Below are 11,950 nucleotides of genomic sequence, written 5' to 3' on the forward strand. Positions count from 1 at the left end.
TCCAGAACTCAGCCATGGGCGAGGCCTTCGCCCAGCTGGCAGAGCCCTGGGTCCCATCCCAAGCACTGCACAAACCGGGTGTGGTGGCACACCTGGAACCCCAGCACTCAGGAGGCAGAACAGGATCAGCTGCAGAGGAGTTCAAAGTCAGCCCAGGCTACAAGAGACCCTGTTCTCCCAGAACCAAAACCACAGTGTGCTTGTTCTAACGATGTCTTGGGCACATCTCCCCATGACTGGAAAGCTGGGCCATCAGTGTCTTGGTGACAAGGACCCTCCTAGTTTCATCCCTGGAGGCCATCTCAACTGGCCACTGGAGCCATGGTCTTCTGACACAGCCTGGCCAGGAGCCCAGCCATCTGCAGCAAGGAGTTCACACCTTCCGCCACTTTCATGTGAGTGTATCCAATCTCCTGAAACACAAGCCGGAAGAACAGTGGGCAAGCTGGGACTGTTGGTTCCTTTCTGTCTAAACTGGTTCAAACCACATACAATGACCTCAAAATGCAGGACAGTTAGAGGCTGGACCTGGCTTCACTCCAGTTCAGCTCATGCTGGAAAAGGGTGTTCCAGGTCTTCCAGCACAAGCCCCAGCCCCAGCCTGCTAGTCTCACAGAGCCCAGGCTGGTTTCCAACCCGCTATGTAGCTGAGGATAGCCCTGAGCTTCTGAGTCTCCTGCCTCTACCTCCAGGGTGTGGAACTGTAGGCAAACAAAAGGACACTCAGTTACGTTTGCTGCTGCTGTTTTGAACCAAAGTCTCACTACGGATCACTCAAGGTGTACACTACCATACCTAGCAGTACCCCAAATTATGCAGGGCTGAGGATCAACCCAGGGCTTTGCACACTCGAGGTATGTACTCTACCAACTGAGCCATCCCCAGTCAAATTTTTTGTTGTTTTTGGTTTTCAAGACAGGGTTTCTCTGTGTAGCCCTGGCTGGCCTGGAACTCAACTCTGTAGACCAGGCTGGTTTCGAACTCAGAGATCCACCTGCCTTTGCCTCCTGAGTGCTGGGATTAAAGGTGTGTGCTTCCATCACTGGCCAGCCCCAGTCAAATTCTTATAAAGTTAAGTGTACACTTGTCTGAGTTGGTGGTCTCCCACCTGGGAGCCTACCCAAGTGGAAGAGGAATGTGGCAGCCATGCTCTTTCATGTGTGCCAGTGGGCAGTGGCCTTTAGCCACAGAAACCCAAACGCCTTCCTAGAGAGCAAGTGGCGGTGACACAGCCACACAGCGAATGCTGCTCCGTAACGAGGGCCAGGCCGTGGACACGCCACAACAGATCTGGCAGGCACTGTGCACAAGTGCAAGGCAGTGTGGTGGCACAGCCTGTAATCCCGGCCTGGGCGACGCTGCAAAGCGAGGAGCCAGCAGACTGGACTCCAAAGAAGGCAGAAGTGCACAAGGTACCCCGAGCTGACGAACCTTGATGAACTCCAGTTTCAAGTATTCGGCCATGGGGAAGGTTTTACACACGCGGAAAATGTTACCGATGACGTCTTCTGGTGAGTAGCCCAGGTGCCACAGGTGAGCAAGAATCTAGACGAGAGACCCAACAAAGAGGCCATGAACACCGTCAACAGGAAAGGCAGATGGAGGCGGACCCACAGTGCTCCTAGCCTACCACCACGGCAACAGCTTGGCCCTCGTGATCCAGGAGGCTTTGAGGACCACCTGAACCTCACGGAAGTCCTCTGGTCGCAGCAGGTAAAATTTCCCAGGAGGCACCACATGTTCTCGACCTCAGGCAAGATGGTCTGATGATATCTTGCCCACATCACGTCTCTATCCAGAGCCTTCCAGGTGGAATCCCTCACCAGCTAGCTCCCCCAGGCCCAGTAAGAAAGAGGCCCCTGCATGACGGGACCAGACAACCTAAGCAGGACAGGATTTCACTAGACCCATGCCTTCCTCCCTCCTGTCCACTTTCTCCAGTCTGGGGCTGTGTCTAGAGAAAGCCCCTGAGCCTGAGCACCCTGGGGTGGATTCTGGTAGTACTAGGTAGAGTCAGGGGTCAGGTTAGCTTTGTTCCCTCAGTAACTACCTCTGCCTGTACCTGGTTCCCTGCCCGGCACTCCAGTGCTGTTCACGTTCAGTCCAACCTAACCTGCCCTGCCCTGCCCCAGTCAGTTTCCAGCCTGGCTGACTGCAGTGCGAAGCTTGGGATCAGGAAAAGGGTCTGCAATCACACCTGACACCTACAGACCTGAAACCACCATACGCAATGGCATCTGCTCAGGAACCAGGCCCTGCAGCCACACTAGACCCTCCCCAGCCCTCCTCTACCGTATAACGGGGACTGCTGGGTTTCTGGTTGGCTCTCAACCATGATTCTCATGATGCTCAGGAAGACAGAGTGGGATGTGATGTGTCCCCCACCCGACAATGTGACGTCACTGGAGAGGCTGAGAACCCTCTTTGTGGAGGGTGTAACCACAGCTGGCTTCCAGGTCTACCACGTGTCGCGTGGCTTAGGGGAAGGAGCTGGTCTCTATGAGTCAGTTCCATGATTTGGGTGTGAAATGCCCGCTTGGTGCCTAGCTGGCAGTGCTCTTCTTGGAGGCAGTGGTACTTGGAGGTGGAGCCTCTGCAGCGGCAGCAGGTGTGTGCTTCCCTATCCATCAAGATGTGAGGAGGCATCTCTTGGGGCTGGAGAGGTGGCTCAGTGGTTAAGAGCACAGGCTGCTCTTCTAGGGGACCTGGGTTTGATTGCCAGCACCCACATGGCAATTCACAATTGTAACTCCAGTCTTGGGGACCTGATGCCCTCTTCTGGACCCAAAGGGCACCAGACACACATTCAGGTAAAACATTCATGCATTAAAAGAAAGACACAAAGTGTCCCAGCCATGTGCTCCCACCACCAGGAGCTGTCCTGCCTTCCTGCCATGCTGGCTGCACCTCCTCTAAGCCCCCGTGGACACCTCTGCTGACTCCTCTAAGTCCCCGTGGACACCTCTGCTGACTCCTCTAAGTCCCTGTGGACACCTCTGCTGAGTTGCTTTTGTCAGGTTCTGAGTGATGAGCAGAGAGGGATTTTAAGGGTTAAGGGCAGAGATGAGGAATCCTGGTGTCACCCAGGGCTCCTGCCACTTGGCTCAAAAGTCCCAAGGCACCATGGGAATAAGGGGTGGGGTGGGGAGAGAAGAGCCCACCTTGTAGGCCTCGTCGATGTTGGCATCCACGCAGTGCTGGATCATCTCCTTCACCAGCAGGGGGTGGGGCTCATCACAGACCTGAGCAAACAGTCAGGAGACACATCGTGAGGCCCCACAGACTCCAACAACTGCAATGGGGTTCGGGAACGCCCTTCTCAATCCAAAGACATCCCCAATATGACAGCTCCCAATGTCCTGGTTACACTTCTCATCTCCCAAATGAATGAACCACAAAGCAGCCAAAGGCTCCCAAAGACTCTCTTCTTGGGTGGCATTACAGGCACGGTGCTGGGCACAGCAGCACGTGCCCGTAACCTCAAGACTCAGGAAGAGCAGAGCGGTGGTGGCACAAACTCTGTCTCAGAAAAAAACCAAAACTAAAACAAATAAAAACCTAAAAAAACTGGAGGGTCTCAGATTCAAGGCCAGTCTGGGCTACAGTTGAGACCCGTCTCTGAAATAAACGACTAAGTCGGGGATGGTGACGCATGCTGATTCCAGCATGAGGGAGGTGGAGGTTCAAGGCCAGCCTGGGTACACAGTCTGGGCTACAGGCTGTCAAGAACAGAAGATGAGTGGTGGCCTAGGGCGGACCAGTGACTTAGCAGGCCATCAGAGTGGCCTACAGCACAGGGGAGGGAAGATCAGCTCTGCAGGGAGGTGGGCTGGGATCAAGCAAGACAGCTGCAGGCTAACCCGGATCTGCCCGTCTCCCACCCCCCACATGTGGCCCCCCAGACCCTCCCGCTGGTCTCCTGGTCACGAGAGACAAAGTTGTGATAGGGAGAGCAATGGCTGTGGAGGCCCACTCTTGCAGACCAGCCTCCCAACCTCTCCCAGCCCTGGTACCTTGAATACGTTCTCGCTGTTGATATAGCCGAACCCTGAGAAGGTGGACTGCAAGTTGTTCAGTGCCTGGAGGGAGGCAAGAGACATATTAAGGGTGACTATGATGTCTTTCCTGTCCTGCCTCAGAGACCCAACGCCCACCCTCCCCAGCTCACACCCATGCAGGGTGCTAGGTCCTCAGTCTTTACTTTACCCAGACTTGGTACAACACTCATTCTCCAACCTCAACTTGTAGGGGCAGTGTGCTGGCTAGCCTTAAGTCAAGTTGACATACAAACTAGAGTTATCTGAAAGGAGGGAACTTCAATTGAGAAAATACCTCCATAAGATGTAGCTGTAAGGCATTTTCTTTTTTTTGTTTTTTCAAGACAGGGTTTCTCTGTGTAGCTTTGCACCTTTCCTGGATCTCGCTCTACAGACCAGGCTGGCCTCAAACTCACAAAGATCTACCTGCCTCTGCCTCCCGAGTGCTGAGATTATAGGCATGTGCCACCACCGCCCAGCGGCATTTTCTTAATTAGTGATTGATGTGGGAGGGCCCAGACCATGCTGGGGGGTGTCATCCCAGAACTAGTGGTCCTGGGTTCTATAAGAAAGCAGGCTGAGCAAACCGAGGGGAGCTAGCCAGTAAGCAACACCACTCTACGGCCTCTGCATCAGCTCCTGCCTCCAGGTTCCTGCCCTGCTTGAGTTCCTGTCCTGACTTCCTTCAGTGACAACAGCAATGTGGAAGTGTAGGCCAAATAAACCCTTCCCTCCCCAACTTTTTTTCTGGCCACAGTGATGAATCACAGCAACAGCAACCCTAACTAAGACAGGCAGCATCAGTCACCCACCAACCTGGCGCATGTCCCCTTGGGCTGTGAAGATAATGGCTTCCAGGCCATCATCTGTGTATGGCACCTTTTCCTTCTCGATGACATTCATGAGCCTGGTGAGGACTTGAGCATCAGTGAGCTTGGTGTAGCGGAGCACTGCACACCGGGACTGGATGGGCTCTGGACAGAGACACAGAGTGAGGGCTCCCTGGTGAGGCTGGCAGCTCATCAGGACACAGCTGGTCAGAGCCAACTACCAGAGAAGCAGTAAAGAGGCTGGACTTCTGGCTTTCTGAGTCCCCCCCCCCCCCGCCCGCTCTGCAGAGGGTCCTTTTCTCTGTGCATGGGCTGCATGCATGTATGGATTTCCTTACCCCTAAAGTGCCTGCCTTTAACTGCAAGGGAAAAAAATGCAAAGAGGCCCGAGTTAGCAACATCCAGCACACGGAAGTCAGGGCCTGCTTCTGCAGGGAAAGGAGGCCTCAGGACAGACGCTGCCACATCTACAAGCCCTACCCCCACTCCAGACACAAGGAGTCAGGGCCTTTGGAGTCAGAGTGCGACTGCTGGGCCCTTCAGAAAGATCAGTTCGGTCAGGCTGGGAGGGAATGGAACCCCAACAAGCTCTTTGACATTTCACAGGGGAATAAGGCAGGAGGGTGTCTGCCTGTAACCCCAACACTTGGGATTAAATAGGGAGGTACGACAGGAGGATCACGAATTTAAGGTCAACCTCAGTTACAAGGTCAGTTCTAGGCTAGCCTGTGCTACTTGAGACTCAAAAACACAACAAACACCACCAACACCACCAATAAAAAAGGACACGGGGGCTAGCAAGATGGCTCAGTGGGTAAAGATCCTTACTACCAAGACATGCACATGTACACATGTGCACATACACATACACAAATGTAATTTTAAAATAAATGGGGGCGGGGGATAGTCCTGTCAACATTAAGCAATTCTCCCATCTAGGCAGCCATGAGCTGGTAGGGAAAGGCACGTGGTAACAAACCTATGTGTGAACACACACACACACACACACGTACAGAAGGAGGAGAGGACAGAAAGCCCCCACTGCTGGGGATCAGCAGAACAGAAAGGAGACAGACAACACACAGAGGGTGGCCCAGGTGACTCATGCAGTCGGTGGCAGGAGGATGTGACACCAGCTGCACAGGGTAGACCAGTGCTGTGGGCAGCAGCTGGGCTAAAGGCCAAAGGGCCCTGAATGGAGACAGTGTGGTGAGGTGAAGGCCTGGCCACACCAAGCAGCCACAAAGCCTGATGCACAGAGATGATGCCAAGGGCTGCAGCACATAAAACAACCAGAGTGTGTTCCAGGTGGGCTGGGTGGCTCAGGCCTGTCATCCCAATCTGAGGCAAGAGGACTGTAGGTTAGAGGCATTCCTGGGCTATAAAGTGAGTTCAAGGCCAGCCTGGGTAAATTAAAGAAGATCAGGTCTCAAAATAAAAAGTAAAAAGGGCAGGCTCAGTTAGCAGCCTGCCTAAAATCCCTGGGTTGCATCTGCAGTACCATGAAAGAGATAAAAATAGGCCCCAAGGAGGCTCAGCGGGTGAAGGTACTGACCAAGTCTAACAACCTGAGCACAATCCTACATGGTAGGAGAAGGCTATCCGCTGACCTATACACACTATAGCAGGCTTGTACACACACAGAGACGCACAGACCCAGAAGGGCTGGAGAAGTGTCTCAGGGGTTAAAAGCACCTGCTGCTCTTCCAGAGGACCCAAGTTCGGTTCCTCGCACTCACTTCAGGTTTCTCTGGTTACTGCCTGTAACCCCAACTCTAGGGCACATATACTCAGACAGACAGACAGACACGCTCAAAAACAAAAACAAATGGAAAAAGTAAATAAAGAAAAAGGGAGCCTTGGGCGGGAGAGATGGCTCCGCAGTTAAGAGCACCAGCTACTCTTCCAGAGGTCCTGAGTTCAAGTCCCAGCACCCACACGGTGGCTCACAGCCGTCTGTGATGAGATCTGGTGCCCTCTTCTGGCACATGATCATACATGCAGCTAGAGCATTCATACATAAAACAAATCAATCTTTAAAGAAGAGTCTCACTGGATATAGCCACCCAGGCTGCATGCTCACCTATGATTTTGTCTGAAGCATTACAAGCCAGAGCGAAGCGGGTCGTCTTGGAGTAGATTTCCATGGTTCTTCTGAGGGCCTGCTGAGCACCGTCCGTCATGCTGAGGCAAACAGAAGAGGGCGGTGGGTGCCAGGTCTGGGGCATAGCCCCGCCACCCCTGCTGTTCTAGACGCAGAAGCAGGAGGACTGGAGATCTGAGGCCAGCCTGGGCTACTTGGGGACGCCCATCTCCAGCCCGCACCTGTCTGCTTCATCCAGAATGATGATCTTGTGCCGGCCCTTGGGAAGGGTGACTTTCTGCTGGGCGAACATTTTGATTTTATTCCTCACCACGTCAATGCCTCTGAAACAAGAAGGCACATGTCACAGACGGAGGGATGTTTTATTATCGTGGGGGAGGGGCTCTCCTGTGCACATGCGTGAGCGCATGGTCAGAAGACAACTTTAAAGACCCAGTTTTCCCTTCACTTCGAGTTGTGTGAGCAGAACCAGTGTTCTCAGGCTTGCACAGTGAGGGTGTTTATTCACTGAGCCATCTCAGCGACCATGTTTTTAAATAAGGCAGTTTTCTTTTTCTTTTTTCTTTCTTTTTTTTTTTTTTTAAGATTTATTTATTTATTATGTACACAGAAGAGGGCACCAGATCTCATTACAGATGGTTGTGAGCCACCATGTGGTTGCTGGGAATTGAACTCAGGACCTCTGGAAGAACAGTCAGTGCTCTTAACCTCTGAGCCATCTCTCCAGTCCCCTGCTTTACTTTCTTATGTGTCTGCCTAGATGCAGGGCATGTGCAGGTGGGTGCCTGGAGAGACCACAAGGTGTCAGAAGCCCGGGAGCTGGAGTTCCAAGCAGCTGTGAGCTGCATGATGCAGGTGCAAGGAAAGGAATTCTGGGTCTCTGCAAGAACAGCACGTTCTTGTTCTCTCTCTTTCTCTGTTTGTTTTTTTCAGATAGGGTTTCTCTATGTAGCCCTGGCTGTCCTGGAACTTGCTCTGTAGACCAGGCTAGCCTCAAACTCAGAGATCTGCCTCCCAAGTACTGGGATTAAAGGCATGTGCCACATGTTCTTACCTGCTGAGCAATCTCTCCAGCCCCATATTTTATTTTTTGAGAGAGGGTCTTTATTATTTTTTATTATTATTATTATTATTATTATTATTATTATTATTATTATTATGCGTTATTTTTATTCCATGTGCATTGGTGTTTTGCCTGCGTGTGTCTGTGTTGAGGATTTTGGAGTCCCTAGAACTGGAGTTACAGACAGTTGTAAGCTGCCATGTGGATGCTGGGAACTGAACCTGGGTTCTCTGCAAGAGAAGCAAGTGCTTTTAACCACTGAGCCAGCTCTCCAGCCCCAGAGAGAAGGTCTTTATATGGCACCTGGGCAGACCTGGAACTCAGAATCCACCTGCCTTAACCTTCCCAGGGCTGGGATTTCCCACACCACTCTCGGCTCACAAGGGGCTCGGAAATCCTCCTGACAGCCCCAAGGGCTGCAGAACCTTATTTTCACCTGGGCACATGAGGCAACCGTCAAACACACAGACCAGAAGGTGGCTGTGGCTGCCAGGGCCACAGATGGGAAACAGGGAGGCGCTCGAGGGCAGTTTCAGTTTTGCAAGGCCAGAAAGCTGTTGCACAGTAACACGAACATGTTAACATGGCTGAAGTGGACACTTAAAGTGGTTTTAGGGCTTCGTGAGCCAGCACAGTGGGTGAAGGCACCTACTGGCAGACCACGGGAGACTGACAACCTGAGGTCAATCCCCAGAACCCACATAAAGATGGAAGGAAAAAACTAATTCCACGTGATTTTGCTCTGTTCTTCACACATGTGAAGCACGCGCGCGCGCACACACACACACACACACACACACACACACACACACACACCCCAGGGTTGAGGGGAGGGCTCTTGCCGCCAACCCTCACAACTGGAGTTTGATTCTTAGGACCCACTTGGCGAAGGAGAGAACAGACTCCCAGCAAGCAGTCCTGACCCCCTCATGTACATCATGGCATATGCCCCTCCCCACAGCAATAAAAACACATTTTAAAAAGAGTCAGTTTTGAACATTTTCATCAAAACCAGGGAGCCCGCAGGTGTTCCTCAGATACTCGGACAAAGCAGATTCCCCACTTATACGTGGAGCCAGTGAAGCCAGCACCAGCCACAAGCCAGAACCAAGCAGAGCTTGTCCACTCGGGTACAGCAGGAGGCCTGCCTTGCCTCCCATCCTACCTGTCATTTGACGCATTGAGTTCCAGAACTGCATCCTTCAGGGCCGGGCCCAGCAGCGCTCTCGCCAAGCAAAGGATGCTGGTCGTTTTGCCGGTTCCTGGGGGACCCTGTGGGTGAGAGGTCCCCTAAATGATTCATGCAGGAAGGACCCAGAGGCTTGAGAGATGCCTCAGCAGTTAAGAGCACTGGCTGCTCGACCAGAGGACCCGAGTTCCATTCCCAAAGCCCCAAACTGTCTGTAACTCCAGTTCCAAGGGATACATCACCACTCCCCTCCCCTCCCCGGCTCCCTCCCGCCTCCACACCCCAGATGTGCACATGGGCAAAGCACCCACACATAAGAATCAATCAAGCAATTAATTAAAGGGTTCCCATGTAGCTCCTGCTGCTCCCCCTTTTCCCCATTGCTGGCACTTGCTCCCGATTCCCCAACAACCCAGCCAGGGACCTGTGAGCCTATCGAGGGAGGGAGTGGACACGGGATGCAAGATGCCTAGAGGACAGGCCCAAGTACTCACCGCAATGATGATATTGGGAACATTGCCTTCCTTTGCAAAGACCTGAGTGAAAGAGGTTCATTAAGTTAGTGTGGTGGTACACGCCTCTAATCCTAGCACCAGGGAGGCTGAGGGAGAAGGGTCAGGACCTCACGGCCAGCTTAAGCTACATATCAAAATCCTATCTTGGGGTTGGGGATTTAGCTCAGTGGTAGAGTGCTTGCCTAACAGGCTCAAGGCCCTGGGTTCGGTCCTCAGCTCTGGAAAAAAGGAAAAACAAAAAACAAAAACAAAACAAAACAAAAACCCTGTCTCGAAGACAAATAGCCCAGGTGTGGTGGCACACTTGTTTAATCCCAGCACTTGGGAAGCAGAGGCAGGCAGATCTCTGTGAGTCAGAAGCCAGCCTGGTCTACATAGAAAGTTTCAGGACAGCCAGGACTGTATACATAGTGAGTAGTATGCTCCAAAAAACCAAAGAACAATAACAAAAACTCCAAAACCACGACCACCACCACCACCACCACCAACAAAACAGTTGCCGGGAAGCTGGCTCAGGACATAAAGGCACTTGCAAAGGCCAACAAGCTTAGTTTCTCATCCACATCAGGCCCCACAGGGTGGTGAGAGGGAACCAACCCTGCCCACCCCTGAGGCAGGAAGACCCACTCTAAATGTGGGTGGCACCCTCCCGTGGGCTGGGGTCCTGGACTCAGTGAAAAGGAGAAAAGCGGCCTAGTGGGCAGCAGCATCCGCGTCCCAGCTTCCAGACTGTGGATGCCACATTACCAGCTGCCTCACATTCCTGCCGCCATGCCTTCCCACCAGGGAAGCTCAGACTGTGAGCTAAAGCCAAACTAACCCTTCTTGGCTTAAGTCTTGTTCATCGGGTACTGTCACCCCAGTGGGGACAGTCGACGTAAACCCTCCTCCACCATCTCAGCTACCTTCCTCCAATGGCCACTAGCTCGTCAGATCCACAGTGTGATGTCAGAGGGCTCACAGAGCTCCTTACCTCCAGCCTGCTCACTGTGTCTTCATTGCCAACTATTTCACTGAGCTTTACAGGTCTGTACTTTTCAACCCTGTTTTAGAAAAAGCAAATATTGACATGGTCATCCTTGGCTATATATAAAGTCCAAAGCTTAGCTTAGGGTAGTGAGACCTGTCTTAAGAAAAAAGTGAAGCTGATCATTTTTTTAGGTGAGATTTTAAACAAACAAACAAGCCAACAAAAAATATGTGGCTGTTAGTACTGCACAGCACAGTGCCCTATTTGGCAAGTTCAAGCATCACTTAGGTGGACTCTGAGACACTCACCCCTCAATTTCCATAAATAAAAACTTCTGCCTCTGCCTGGTAGCTCACACCTGTCATTCTAGCACTTGGGAAGCTGAGGCAGGAGGACTGTGGTAAGTTCAAGAACGGTGGGGCTGCACGGTGAAACCCAGGGCTGAGAATGAGACTCCGTCAGTGGAGTGCTTGCTTAAGCGTACACGAAGCCCCGTGTTCCATCCCCAGCACTGCTTTATGACCGTGAGGCATGCCTGTCATCCCACGGGGGCAGAAGGAGCCGCGGTTCAAAGCCACCCTCTGCTACAGAGTGGGTTCGAGACCAGCCTGGGTTACCCAAGACCCTGGCTCAAAAAGAAAATAAAGAAAGAAATAAAGAAACCCAGTCTGGCTCCAGGGGTCGAACCGCACCTTCGGGGTGCCCCACCCCACCCCCAGACGCAGCCGGAAGCCGGGTCCCTGGCGCTCAGCCCGCCCTCACTCGCCATCCCCTCTCCGCGCGCGTGACTACGGCCGCGCGCTCACCACGGCAGCTCGTAGTGGCCAGCGCCGCCCGCGGGCTTGCTGGGCACCGCCGAGGGCTCCTGCGCCCCACTCTCGGCCGCGCCACAGCCGCTCTCCTGCACCTCCATTCCGGCGCCTGCCCTTCCCGCCACTCGAAGCTCCGCCCCGTGACGTTTCCACGGAAGTCCCGGCCCTGGTTTCCGGGCAACCGCGGGAGGGGAGCGGAAGTGGGAGGCGGGAGGCGGGGGAGGGCTGTCTCTTCCCGCGCCTGCGCAGAGAGTGCAGCGTAGCCGCAACACTGGCCGCCGCCAGAGGCCGCTGTGGCTACGGGAGATCGCGTTCGAGGGACGAGGAAGGATGAGACTGTTTCATCCAAGGAGAATGTCTCCAGGAGAGGACGTTTGTGTCACCTTATGGTATTTCATTGTAGTCTGCTTCATTTCGTCCCGTTTTATTT

At 53.1% G+C, this 11,950-nt stretch overlaps 1 protein-coding gene across 1 annotated transcript; it reads right to left on the bottom strand.

Annotated features, from left to right (window-relative positions):
• Window positions 1-125: 125 nt before the first annotated feature.
• Rfc2 (replication factor C subunit 2) lies at window positions 126-11,714 on the bottom strand. The gene is made up of 11 exons (XM_036171974.1): window positions 11,515-11,714; window positions 10,712-10,781; window positions 9,718-9,759; window positions 9,200-9,306; window positions 7,193-7,294; window positions 6,951-7,051; window positions 4,854-5,011; window positions 4,014-4,079; window positions 3,162-3,242; window positions 1,432-1,545; window positions 126-413 (listed from the first exon to the last, which is right to left on the bottom strand). Exons 1-11 carry the CDS (start codon window positions 11,619-11,621, stop codon window positions 303-305), a joined length of 1,059 nt encoding a protein of 352 aa, XP_036027867.1. The 5' UTR covers window positions 11,622-11,714; the 3' UTR covers window positions 126-302.
• Between the last annotated feature and the right edge of the window lie 236 nt (window positions 11,715-11,950).

The sequence above is a fragment of the Onychomys torridus genome, chromosome 22, assembly GCF_903995425.1.
Source record: "Onychomys torridus chromosome 22, mOncTor1.1, whole genome shotgun sequence".
In the NCBI taxonomy this organism is placed as follows: Eukaryota; Metazoa; Chordata; class Mammalia; order Rodentia; family Cricetidae; genus Onychomys; species Onychomys torridus.

Excerpts from the sequence above, each read along its gene's own strand:
- Rfc2 (XM_036171974.1), bottom strand. The coding sequence starts at position 11,621 with ATGGAGGTGCAGGAGAGCGGCTGTGGCGCGGCCGAGAGTGGGGCGCAG. Across the intron at positions 9,760-10,711 it reads ACACAGTGAGCAGGCTGGAG|GTCTTTGCAAAGGAAGGCAA; the intron begins GTAAGGAGCTCT and ends TCTTTCACTCAG. Across the intron at positions 5,012-6,950 it reads TGCTTCAGACAAAATCATAG|AGCCCATCCAGTCCCGGTGT; the intron begins GTGAGCATGCAG and ends GTCTCTGTCCAG.